The 13,812-nt window shown below is 34.7% G+C and overlaps 1 protein-coding gene across 1 annotated transcript; it reads right to left on the reverse strand.

Annotated features, from left to right (window-relative positions):
* Window positions 1-288: 288 nt before the first annotated feature.
* LOC130720319 (uncharacterized) lies at window positions 289-13,121 on the reverse strand. Its single transcript, XM_057570948.1, has 14 exons — window positions 12,746-13,121; window positions 12,397-12,560; window positions 10,759-10,922; window positions 10,507-10,653; window positions 10,347-10,398; window positions 10,051-10,225; window positions 8,211-8,293; window positions 7,667-7,879; window positions 7,049-7,165; window positions 5,735-5,891; window positions 4,743-4,850; window positions 4,404-4,469; window positions 4,050-4,315; window positions 289-741 (listed from the first exon to the last, which is right to left on the reverse strand). Exons 1-14 carry the CDS (start codon window positions 13,104-13,106, stop codon window positions 658-660), a joined length of 2,157 nt encoding a protein of 718 aa, XP_057426931.1. The 5' UTR covers window positions 13,107-13,121; the 3' UTR covers window positions 289-657.
* Window positions 13,122-13,812: the final 691 nt, after the last annotated feature.

Here is a 13,812-nt window from a genome sequence, read left to right on the forward strand (position 1 = left end):
AAAAAAAAATGATTTCCCTACATATTTGAATTTTGATTGGTCAACTATATTGGACTATACTCCTCTAAAACTCTTTTTTTTTTTATTTTAAACTCTCTAAGACTCATTTTAGAAGGTAAAGTAAATCATCTTTATCGTTGATTGAGTTGTTTTATTGACTTTTCAAAGAAGATCACCACTATCAATGGTTGTGATGACTTACTTTACCTTCTTCTACAATTTGACTTTAGAGAAGCTAAATCCCTTGAAAAATTATGTTAATAGGAATGATGATATAAACTACACAGAGAAAAAAAAAGCTCATTTATTCATGGATGGCAACGGCAAAAAGATCAGACTTGGAATCCCCAGCAAAAGCAAATATTACGAAGCTCTTTTGTAGAATCTGTTGTGAAATTAACTTGGAATCTTCTGCAAAAGAAGTTTCAACAATTTAATTGAACCAATTCACAACAACCTCATGTCCATTTCTGTGGGTAAGTGCGAAGCCGACAAGCCCCTTCTTTCGTTTTGGTTATGATGTCCCTGGAGCTATTTGTTGATCCCACAAGTAGAAAGCCACAGAAAATCCTTTATCCCACAATAATGAGTAGAGCATCTTATATTTACAAGGCACAATAATATTGGCCAGCAGAATTGCGCTTCTAAGATCCTGAATTAATTGATGCAGGACAGTTCAGCCTGGGATGCAGTAATTTCTGCAGCCTGCCACCACTCCTCATCTCCATCATCAATTGCCTCCTGTTGTAAGCACATAAGATAAATAAAACACCTTCAGCACAATCATGCACTAGAGATCCAAGGTTTCCTGTATCAACCTAAATATGATTTGCGACATATATAAGGATCTATCAATATTTCATTCACAATGAAGGTCTAATGCGATACATGTGTTGTAGAATTAACATGAAACGTCCAAACTACTCCATGATATAGTCACTTTTTGCCATAGATGTTAAAACTGGATAGGACCGGCCAGTCCTAAAATCAGGAATAACTAATAAGTGAAGTGACTGGTCCATTTTAATGAAAAACCATCTAATTTCAGAACTGAGTCAAAACTCAATGGTATTCAATCGATCAAATTTCATTTTGTTGAATTTTTTGTTATTTATTTACCAAAAATGTCTTTTATTGGCCTCATGGTGTTTCGGGAGAATAATATTAAGCATGGTTACTGTGTTGGATCGTCTAGAGATAGTGGACACTCTTCAGAGTAAGAGATTACAATATCACTCTCATGCTAGTGACTTCATGGACTTGCATATTCTTCTCTCGCAGAACTGGGAAGTGAGACTCCGGCATATTCCTAGAGAGGCTAATGGCCCAGCAGACTGTCTAGCAAGTATTGGTGCTCACCTGCAGTGTGGTGTTACCCATCTTGCAGTCCCCCCGGATAGGGTTGTTCCTTTGCTTCTTAAGGATGTCTTAGCGGTGTAGTTTTCGTTTAATTTTCCCAAGCACCAAAAAAAAAGCCTAATGTTAATTTAGAAAAGACTCACCTACATGGATGATTTTATCTTTTTCCATTTGAGGTTTCACCTTATAAGACATATAATAGGATTATTTTATACTAATTAAAAATTCGGTTTGGCTTAATTTCTTTACATTTTATTGTAATATATTATTTACTATTATATATAATATTAAAATATATATTTAATCAGTGTTATCAAATCGCGATCGCGGAATATCGCGGCGAGGCCAAAATCCGCTACTTCATTTAGCGGATAGCGTCGCGGGCAAATAGCGGTATCCGCATAGCGGTTAAAATAAGTAAAAAAAAAAAATATAGAAAAACAGCTTGTTGTGCTGTTTGTGCTAGTAAAAAACAGTTGCAAAAAATAAATAAAATTAAGACATCTAATGAAATGCATAAAATGATCATGATAGAACAAATTTTAGAAACAAAACAGGGGAAAAAAAAAGAAAATAAAAAAACATTGTATGTAATGACAAAAATAAACAAAAGATGATGTGAAGAAAGAACAAATATTAGAAACATAGGTTCACATTCACAATGGAAGAAGAAAAACAGAACAGATCATGATGGGAGAGGAGAAAAAGGAAGAACAGATATTAGAAACAAAACAGGACGGTAAAAAACAGAAAACAGAGTGTGAAAAAAAAAAAAAAAGAGAGTCTGAAAATGTGCAGAAAGAAGGAAGGGAAAAAGAAAAGTAAAGAAAACAGGGTATGAAAAAAGTAAACAGAGGCTAAAAACATAAAACGGAAGAGTACGTAAAAGAAAAAGAAAGAAATAAAAAAAAAACAAAAAAACAGAGCATGGCAGAGTGAAGAGATGGGAGCCAGAAACTCGCCGGAAAAGTCATCAGAAAAGCTATTGGGGTTGCCGGAGATGAGGGTCAGAAGCTTGATGTAGAAGGAGGAAGAGAGAAGGGAAAACTCCGAAAGGTTTTGAGGCTTTTATAGAGTGAAGATTTTAAGTTATAAAACTTTTCTTCCATTAATTGGGTACAATTAATTCAGTCGGTGGCTGATTCCCACCTCCCAAGCGGTGCCTTTTTGAAAAAAAGTCCTAAAATCACACGTGATCTTCTCTTCCACCGCTATTTTCGCTTTGCCCGTCGCGGCGCTATTCAGTTTTGCGGCGCTATTGCGTTTATCGCGTTTGCCGCTACGTCGCGGCGACGCGATCGCGGCACGGCGAATTTCCGCTACGTTATAGCGGCATAGCGGCGCTATAACCGCTATTTAACAACACTGTATTTAATTACCATTGGTTCAAGTGTTCAACTATAGTCCGATCATGGTTGAACCAATGACCAATGAACAGTTAACAAGTGCCTTCACTGGTTCAATGACCGATTCAAAACACTAGTTTTTGCAAGTTTACAATAACTTCAATAAGTAATTATTGCAGAAACAGGATTTGGTAAAATACAAGATTATAAACTGATCAAGTACAACAGAACTAAATAGTTACATGACAATTACTGTAAGCATGTTGGTTGTTCTAACTCATAAGTATAATGATCTTGTCAGACAACCACTTAATCCCAAAAGCTTAAGCTGTTGGGTAAGGGCCACTTTAATGGTTTTATATTATACTCTAACACGCCCCCTCACGCAAGAGCCCTTTGGGCTTGAAGCGTGGATAAATGCACAGGCCCACCTACCATGTGCTTAATTAAATTCCACTTTTTAATTAGAAAGTGAGGGGAGCAAGGATCGAACTCTAGACCTTTCGGTCATAGAGGCTCTGATACCATGTCAGACAACCACTTAATCCCAAAAAAGCTTAAGCTGTTGGGTAAGGGCCATTTTAATGGTTTTATATTATACTCTAACAATACCCCACAAGCTGGAGAGTGTTTGGAGAGAACCCAATTGAAGGGTGAAGAGTCCCATGGTTTGGTGAAAATGTCAACCAACTAATTAGAGGAGGAGATTGGTAAGAGATGGAAACCCGAGATTGAAGCTTTTCTTTGAATATATGACATTCAATCTCAATGTGTTTCGCTCAAAACTAGGAATGGTAGCTATTAGAATTTGGGTTAGGCCTAACTCTACCCTAAAAGGTAGCTCAAGGGTAAGGATTGTTTTACCATTTATAAGGATTTACTTGACCATATCTCTGATCAATGTGAGACACTGTCACACCCCTCACGCAAAGGGTTGGACATATGGAGCGTGAAGTTTGCAAGATTACACATGTGCAGGTGGGCCAATAAACGGATCTAGGATAGACTTTGATACCATGATGAAATTTTAACGTTTAGATTTTTAAAAGTAGAAATGGATAAAGGACTTTGCCAATTGAGCTTATCGACATCTCTTAAATCACTCATTTTAGCCTTATACTTTCACTTCAAATTCAATTCAGCCCTATAGTTCAAAAACAACTAAAAAAATCCCCATAGTTCTCTAACAAAGCAAATGATTTGAAAACAATACTTACTCTGCCAATGTCTAAATAAAGAGATGGAGATAGGGTTTAGTTCTATTGTGGAACAAGATAATGAGGGAGTCTTATGGCGATTTTAATTTAAATGGCAGGGAGGGAAGCAAGATTTAGATGGACTAACCATAGAGCTTAGCTGTGTTATTTGTTGCTTATTTTCCTTCTCCATATCCTCAGCAACTTGTATGGCTTCTAGCCACCAAGAGTCATTGGAGTTGTCCTCAATAGAGCCTTCATATTGCAGACAACTTTGCTTGCCATTATCATCAAGTTGATGTCTCCACTCATCATCCACTGGCTGTTTATCACCTATCATCCCAGATGAACCAAAATCAACTGAAGGATTGGAGAACACGTGAACTGGGATTTCTCGCAATGGAGATCGGTAACCTGGTACCATTAATAAATATGTTAAAAGAGTGAAGGATTGTCCATCCAAAGGGTTTTCAAACAGTTCACCGTAAATAAATATAATAACCTCTGCAGTCTGGATCATGACATTTCTGATAATACACTGCCCTTCTTAGATCAACAACATATATCACTGGACCAGTAAATCATCAAAAGTATTAGTAAGTTGCTATCACATAATAGAGAGCGTAATAAAATGAAAGACAAGGCGAACTATAATTGCTACAGAAAGATGAGAAACGTCCCTGAATTTGCTAAATTTACTATCATAATGCAAGCAATCTCTACCCTAAAAGTCAAAAGCTCAATAAGCGTGCAGATCATTTAAGATTCAGGCATGGCCAATAAGCAGTTCCAGGAAAAATAAAACTACACATTTAAAAGAAGGGACTTATGGAAGAGTTACCATTATTGCTTTTATGATGTCTGCCAATTCGCTCACAATATCTATTTTTTGTCATGCTGTAGACTATAAGTCCAAATTCCGAGAAAAAATACCAGCTATGTATATTTCCTACAATAACAGCAAAACAGTGAGTAACGTTTAACACAACTCTCAAGGTTATAAATTTAGTTATGGCATGGAACCAAACATCTAGAAGTTCATATGAAAGAGAGTACAGACAAACCAATATACAATGGAACAGACAACAAACCAGACACCATGATAAAAATTTAAAAATGAAGCCAAGATGTAGATTGTCATTGGATTTGAAAGAGCAGTCAAGTAATCATCTAAAACCTCTCTTGAACTAGGGTTTGGACCTAACTCAACCCCAAAAGTTACCTCACGAGGTTAAGATTGCATAAGCCATTATAATACTTTGATCACATCTTAAATCGATGTGGGATCTCAACACACTACACCCAAGACTGGATATTTGTAGCGTAGAGAGTGTAAGAACTATTTCTTTTTACTGTACTAGGCCTAATTCAGCAGGCAAACTTGAGATTAAAGAGATAATAAGATGCAGTCCGAATATGTGGAGTGGAGGTAAGAAATTTAAGTAATAAAAATCAATGCAATTGTCACAAGCTGTCAAGCACCTACTCAAATGATTTCTTCAAAGCATACTCTTTCGCTCAAATATGCCAGAGAACTAAAGTTTTATGTTGAGAAAGACAGAAAAATTCACAGATTAATGAAATTTGCATGGACTATATTCTCACACCTCAGACTCCAAGGTTTCGACCTTTAAAAATATATATGAAGTGGGACCAAGCTAATGGATGGGATACGTGTCTTTGAGGTTTGTGTGAACAAAGTACATGCAAGACTGCAAGTATTATTACTATTATTGAAAATGGTAAAACAACGTTCAAACAAAATAAAAATCCTTAAGTTATTTATACAAAAACATGCTTAAAGCCAATATTACATGTTTTGACAAGTATCACCTGGTATATTCCCAACAGAAGCAACAGATAGTATAAATTTGTCCAGAAATGGGAACGGTGACTTTCCCATTAAGTATGTTGTTGAAACATCACTTGTACAAGTATTCCATGTAAATTCTGGAGGAATTTGGGAGGAATTTTCAAGATTACCATTTACCTGTGAAAGTCAAATAAGTGAAAACTTAAACTTCAATTACCATATTGTGCAGTCATGGCTTTTTACCTATTTGAATATAAAAAACTTATTTCAATATTAGAAGATTTAGTGACCAACAGATCAGATCAGTTTTCAATACGAAGGTAATATGCTAACCCAATGTTAGCAAAGTCTTAAAATGCCTGTTCCTATTTACGATTTACGACCTGAATCTTAGAAGATTTACTATTTTACGCTTCCGCACCCCTGTTCCAAGCTGAAGGGCTGCATAATCTCTTTCTCATGGGATCTGGTCGGAGCTTCAGACAGGGGCTGGAAGTTTTCCCTCTGTTGGTGAAAACTCGGTCACTCACTCACTCTTATTGGAAATTTAGGGCCTGTTTGTTTCCTGTTTTCAAAACAGTTTTCAGTTTTTAAAAACTGAAATCCTGTTTGGTAAAAACAGTTCTCATTTTCAGTTTTTAAAACTAAAAAACCAAAACAGCTAGAAGATGTTTTCAGTTTCTGTTTTTAGTTTTCAGATATCAGTTTTCTAAATGTTGGAAAACATGTCATTCAACCTGTTTTCTTCTTCTGAAAACTGTTTTTAAAAATTGTTTCTTAAAATTGTTTTTAAAAACTGAAAACAAAACTGCAACCAAACAAGCCCTTAATGTTTTCTTTTCTTCTTTTGTGTTTTACTTTTATATTAGTGTACACTTGTGGTTATGGATTTAGTTTATGACTTATTTGGGTGTAATCTAATGAATTTTTATTTCAACTTTAGTTTAATGAAAGGATTTGCATGATATTTTCCCTATCAATGCTATTTTTTTTTATCAATATGTATATGTTATATTTTTACATTTATGGTAGAATCTTACGATCCAATTTTTGATCTTGCACCCCTTCTCCGATCCCACATAGAATCTCGATTTTCACAACATTGTGCTAACCTATGATCAGGAATCATATTACAGACTTTAATATAACAACACATTGTATTCTGGTAAGTAAATAAACTTTATAATGTGGAAAGATTTAACCTTCGTATTCTGAGTAGCAAAAAACTTAAAAGTAAATTTAGTGCAATGGATGATTTATAAATTTCCCCACCCAGTGGGAAAAGGCTTTGGTTGTTGTTGTTGAAAGATTATAAATTTAAAGTCCAAAGCTACCTCTGTATCGAAATGCAAAGTCTTCACACAATCTAAGTCAGTTTTGCAGACCAGAAGTTTTTCACAACCAGCATCGATCTTGCAGATCAAGGAAGCCATGAACACGTCTTCTTCACCCTGTCACTTAAAAGACAACAAAATTGGAAAATAACTAAGTGACAAAAAAAGATTTGCATTGAAACAGTAAAAGGCAGATTGCAGTCATAAATACACTAGTTTGCTCGTGATAATGCTTGTTATTGGCTCACCCAATTATCTGTCTTCAACAGGAAATCTTAGGTGATGAACTGACAAAATTACATGCTACTATCCTTTCTACCTGGCAAAGAAGTAAATATATAAAATCATAGGATCTAAAGCCTCAAATAGTGACTGATTCTCCCGGAATATCAGTGTCCAATAAAATATGTATTCCCCATATTTGATGTTCCTATCCAGGACTATTCTATTAAAATAAAAAGTAGTTTATGATACTAAAAGAAGATATTCCAAAATACATTAGTATACTATATGTATGTGCTTGTCTGAGAGTTGAGGAAAACCAGAATACCATTTCGGATAAAGCTAATATTGATGGCACAATTTAAAATAGTAATATTATATAGAAAAGGATCATACCAAGTTCTTGCACTTAAATCGTTTTGTTGGTAGTAGAACTGAACGTTTTCCTGCCTTTGACGATAGATGAAGACGGAAACAACGATTCCGAGTATATACAGCTGTATCCACAAATAGTTGGCTAGCAGATTCGTTGCAGCTTGATTCTTTCACAACAAACAATTTTTCAAAACTTCTATCTTTGCCTCGAGCGGTTAAGATTCTTGAGCATATCTGGTAAACAGCAATATATCATTAAGTGAGAATAGTTGATAGTCGATATACTACCATAAAAGAAATACAACACAGAAGGTTGTGTAAGTACAGTAAAAATTTCCTTTCTATCAGATGCATTAATGTTTTTGTATGAAGTAATTCCCATTGAATCTTTGATAATTACCAAATTTGAATTATTTATAATGGCTTTTTATGCAAGTGTGTTTGTAAGTGTAACCAAGTATAGAGAGACGAGCAGAGATCAGAATGAAATATCAAGAACTGATAGAAAGAAATCCTAATTCTATCTCTACCTTACGTGGAAAACTATTAGTAAACTCAGACTTACTTCTGAAACAAATGCACCTGCATGAGTGTTATCCTTAAAAGAAGCCTTTGGTATGCGAATTATAAGATGACGAGAGAACTTATCTACAAGTGCAATTATAAGAGATAATAAGAATCACAATATGGGAAAGTAGAATTGATGACAAAAGCACTCAACAATAGCTTCATTAAAATGCCAAAAACCCGGAGAACATCTAAAGTTCAAATGTAAATCTTCTCTAAAAAATTAATGAAGAAATCATTGCAGAAAAAATTAGACAGGGTAGTATTAGAATTCCGGTTAGGTCCAACTCGATCGCAAAAACTAGCTTAGAGGTGAGGATTGTTGTTCCCTATATAAGGACTTATTTAGCCATATCTCTAGTCAACGTGGGACCTTAACATCCGCCTCACGCCAAAGGCTGGACATTTGGAGCGGGGAATTTGTAAGAATGGACATCTGCAAGTGGCTCATATATATATGTGTGATCTCCAATAACCGGATCTAGGATATGCTCTAATACCATATGAAAATTGGGTTAGGGCTAAGTCTACCCCAAAAGCTAGCATAAGGGGAGGATTGCTATATTTGATATAAGGAATTATTTAATCATATCTCTAGTCAATGTGTGACCTCACATCTTAGAATTTGTGCTAGACCTAACTACACCAAAACCTAACTCGTAAGGTGAGGATTGCCAAAGCCATTATAAGCTTTGTGGTAGCCTTATCTCTAGTCAGTGTGGAATCTCAACAACCCCCCCCCCCCTCTCATGCTCAGGAGTGGACGTCTGAAGCATGGAGATCATATGACTCTTTTTATTGAACTGGAAATCTGTGGGGCCAAGTTGATTGCACTTAGAAAGCCATAGGCCAGGTAAGTTGCAATAAGAAAGCCACGAGCTGCTTACCTAAAAAAAAGAAAAAAAGAAAGCCACGAACCCAGGTTGATTTTTTAAACAGCGGTGGGTGACTCAATATCACGTATAGGATAGACTCTGATGCTAGCCTAACTCCACTCCAAAAACTAGCTCGTAAGATGAGGATTGCCAAAGCCTTTATATGCTCTATGTTGACCTTATCTCTAGTTGATCTGGGATCTCAACAGTTAGCATTACCTCATTTGTGTAAGTGTACCCACAACAATCCACTACAAATAAAAGGAATTAGAAAGTACAGTAGAGACAAATAAATACAACTAAAGTGCTTTAGTGTCCACAAGCAAGACATACAATCTTTCTATTCCATAAGTTCCAACATTCAGGTTGTCAAAGAGCACGACTAAAAAAGATGGAAGGCTTCTAATATTGAAGACATGAACACTGAGTCATGTGTGGTTATCAAAATGTGCCAATGTCAAACTGTCAATGTTAATACAAATTCACTACCATATATTCTTCCTTAAATGACATTGACCATTAAGCAAAGAGATAGAATAAAAATGTAGACGTAGAGGAAAGCAGAAGAAAACTCCAGAACCAAGTATCCATGTCAAGTGTGTTGGAGAAAATAGAGAGATAACGTGAAAGAGTAGAGAGAGAGATTGAGGGAAAATATATTATTGACTTAATTAAAACTGAAAGCAATACATGTCTTATATAAAAGACCTAACTTACTAGAAGATAACTAAAAGATAACTTCTTATCATAATAACTAAATCAGTTATTATCTTTTATTCTAGCCTCTATCTAATAGCACTATATCACTATCTATTAGCTAGATTTAATATTTGAATTAATATCCACAATAAAGTGTACACCATTTAAAGAAAAGGTATATAAGCAAGAAGAAAAGTACATTGATGATACGGTTAAACTGCTACCGAACATAACATATGCAATAGACCTGAAGAAAAGTCAAACCTTCAGTTGAAGAATCAAGTTCTACTATCCAATCATGATCTCCATGGATTGCATATTTTTCATGTAAGGCTTCTAAAACAACAGATATCAAGAGATCAACCATTTCATCTCCATTCCTTCCTATGTTGACTCTCTTATTAAACTCCAAATCAAAATAAAGGTGGCATGGTAAACCCTGGGAACAAAGAAACTTTAAGACTGGAAAAAATAAACACGAAGAGGAGCTAAAATAGTTCAAAGTGTAACTACGCCATTTCTCCCGCTAAATCAGTGAACATAAAACACAAGATTATTACCTCCTGAATCACTTCATAATGATGGCGGAATTTGGAATCCATACTTTTGTACCTGAGAGTACAGCCATAGCAATGGGAAAATACAGAAACAAGGATCTTTGAAATTATTCATATTAACAAATAATGAATCACATGAGAAAGAAAGATATTTGAAGGAAACCTTCGCCAGAATTCGGTATATGTAGACACAAGGAACCTTCTTTTGCCAGTAAAGTGATCTTGATAACTGAAAACATGGACATCTTCTTGTCCTTTGGCGAACTTCATTGCTTCATCCTGCCTTGGGAATGTAGTCCAAACTTCCTTCCTAGATAAACATAAAGCAGGATTCAAATCATATTCTGAAATATAGAATACAAGAAGAATAAACATATGGAAGAAGAAAAAGTTAGAACCAGCATCTCACAAACACCTTAAATTCAATTTATTTGGCTGAGAGAGGTCAAGACGTATCTCACGTAACAATCGCCACAAGAAACGGGTTGGCTTTTTGGGAGGCACACCTTGAGGGGATCCATAAAACACAACAGGAGAGATATGCTTTCCACGTTTAGTTTTGGTTACTGCTGATTTAAACTGAAATGATAACGTGAGTAAATTTAGTTGAGGCAAACAGAGTAAATTACGAACATCATCGATGCAAGAGAATGTACTATATAAAAGAACAAATAGGCAATTATACTAAAAGATAATACAAATCATGTAACATTCTAATGCCGATTCCAACAAAATTTCATAAATTATATCATGCAAGTAAAACACCTAAAGAGGATACAGGATTTGAAGTGGTGAAGTAGCGGATATTAGTAAGCAAAACAAATTGGTAACATAATAAAAATAATATATACTCTCTCTCTGGGTGTATGGTTGGGTAGTGTTAGAAACTCTCCCCGACAGATGGAAAAGTGAGAATAAAAAAATCATTTTTTTCCATAAAGATGTTTATGCCCTTTTGGATTCCCTCCGAAATTGTTTTCCAACTTCGGTCCAACTCATCTCCTGAAACAAATAATCTATTACAGTTCATACCAAATCAATTACATTGCAAATCTAAATACAAAATAATGAATTAACTGAAATGTAACAAATGATTATATAAAAAAGTAGTCACCCACAACTTGTTACCAAACAAGACAACAATTGACTAATTAAAAAACAATCAATTAGTTTGTATCTACAAGCACACTTAATTGATTACAGTGGCTTCCAGAAACCTTATATCAATATCAACAGAATAATCAACAATAAAGTGTTGATTATTGATTTTCTCAACAAGTAGTGTCCTCATATCGTATGATCATTGATGTGATGATGAGTCATTGATTAGTCTCATACAATAATTGATAAAGCAATAACCAAAAAAAGTTGTGTACAGTTACCATGCTAAAACCACAATTAAATGAAGTCTTTATTGTTAGGTGAAGGTACATTTTATATTATATCTCTAACACGCCCCCTCACGCAAGACACATTGGTCTTAATCTATTGGGAAACCATGATACACACTTCCTCATTGGATGCCTAATTGGCTCTTACGTGAACATGTATAATAAGCGCACCTACCTTGTGTTGAAACTAAACTTATTATTAGAATAATAGGGAAACAAGGATGGAACTTCTGAGTTCTGACTACTTGGCCATAGAGGTTCCGATACCATGTTGAGAATTTGATCCATGCCTAGCTCTACCACAAAAGTTAGCCAAGAGGATTAACATATCTATTATAAGAACTACGTCATATATCTAGTCAATGTGGATTTTCGAACCTTAACGCACCTTTTCAGGCCCATCAAGGACATTTAAAACGTGAGGTTTACAAGACTGGACATTTGCAGGTGACCCAATAAGGCAACTAGGATATCTATGAACATTAAATCTCAACTCAACTTTAGTTTACACGAAAATGTTTTTTTTTTACTTACTTGTACATATCTCACCAAAACTCATGGTCTCAAACTTAATTCTACCAAAATAACCAAACTTTAAAAGAAAGGAACCCTAAATCTCTAGATAAAATCATTAAAACTGGTAGAACTACTAGGTACATTACCTTTTCAACGGAAGACTCCGCGTTTGTTGTATTGCTGGATACTAAGGAGGTTTTCCGTTCTCTTCCAACTGATCCTGAATCTGGAGATTCTAATGACAACTCATGTTTTGAACTTCCCTGCTCCAATTTCCTTTTACTCCTTTTTCTTTCCTTCAAAGCGGATTCTGAAGCAACAACAACACACACAAAATTCAACTATTAATTTCAAACTCACCAATTTGAAGATAATCAACAGTATTTACGAGAAAATTAAATTTAACGTTTTCTAGGGTTTGGTTGATTTCAATTTTTCTACAAACAAACAGGTTGAGAGAGTGAGAGAGAGGGAAATGGAAATGGAAGGGCTTACTGGGAGGGGTTAAACCGCACTTGAAGCATGCGAACAAGCGATCAACATCGTCCATGTGATTGATGATGAGATTTCTTTGTACTTTTTCTATTCTGTTTTCTCTGAGAATGAATAGAAGGTTTATGAGATTTTCTTTCCCACTTTGGGGGCGGGAATTTGAATTTCGAGAGGAAAAACCGAAAAAGGAAATGAAAGGTGAGAGAAAAGAAAATAAGAAGAAGAAATATAGAGGAAAATGACTTGTTTGGATCAGAAGTAAAAGAATACAAAACTGATGAAAAAGAAAATGAGTGTTTTTTTTTTTTGAAAATGAAAATGAGTGGTTTTTTTTTTTTGAAGCTGAAAATGAGTGGTTGAACATTAGATTTTTTTTGAAACCAAACATTAGAAATTTTTTGGTACATCGGAAAAACCAAACATTAGAAATTAACCCTTATATATATGTATTATTTGAATATTTTCATTATTTTTTTATGGAAGATTATTTTCAATATTAAAAACGGTATTGGATTTTGTTTACGTTAGGATATTATGATATAATATATTTATTCTATTTAATATTAATGAATCAGATATTTTATTTGACATGTTTTTAGGTATTAATCATTTATAGTTATGATTTTATCAAAAAAAAATTGAAATGATGATTTTAAACCTCTGTACTAAAGTCTTGTGGAAGAGATCACAGCAAAAAGAACTTGCTTGCACCGTAGAAGCAAACCATGGATACATAAAAAGGGCACTTTTGTATTTTCTCACTGTCAGTTTTCTTCGGAAAATGTTTTCTTCACACCTCATTTTGAGGTGGAAGGAGGTGGAGAAGAAGAGAGATAAGAAGAAAAGGAAAAGTAAGAGAGAGAAAGTAAAATATGTGATAGATAATAAAAGGAGAGAGATAGAAATAAAAATAAGAGGAAATGAAATGTTTAAAAGATGAGGTGTGTATATATCATTACTCAAACTCGTTTTCTTCTCATCCATTGAAGGAAATAAAATAATCACGTGAGAGTGAGACCCATGTTCACTTTTTCATGCCCCACATTTTAAACACAACCACACAACAGAAG

Source organism: Lotus japonicus, chromosome 5, assembly GCF_012489685.1.
Source record: "Lotus japonicus ecotype B-129 chromosome 5, LjGifu_v1.2".
Classification (NCBI taxonomy): Eukaryota; Viridiplantae; Streptophyta; class Magnoliopsida; order Fabales; family Fabaceae; genus Lotus; species Lotus japonicus.

Excerpts from the sequence above, each read along its gene's own strand:
- LOC130720319 (XM_057570948.1), bottom strand. The coding sequence starts at position 13,106 with ATGTTCAACCACTCATTTTCAGCTTCAAAAAAAAAAAACCACTCATTT. Across the intron at positions 12,561-12,745 it reads GTGCGGTTTAACCCCTCCCA|AATCCGCTTTGAAGGAAAGA; the intron begins GTAAGCCCTTCC and ends TTGTTGCTTCAG. Across the intron at positions 5,892-7,048 it reads CTTTGCATTTCGATACAGAG|GTAAATGGTAATCTTGAAAA; the intron begins GTAGCTTTGGAC and ends TGACTTTCACAG.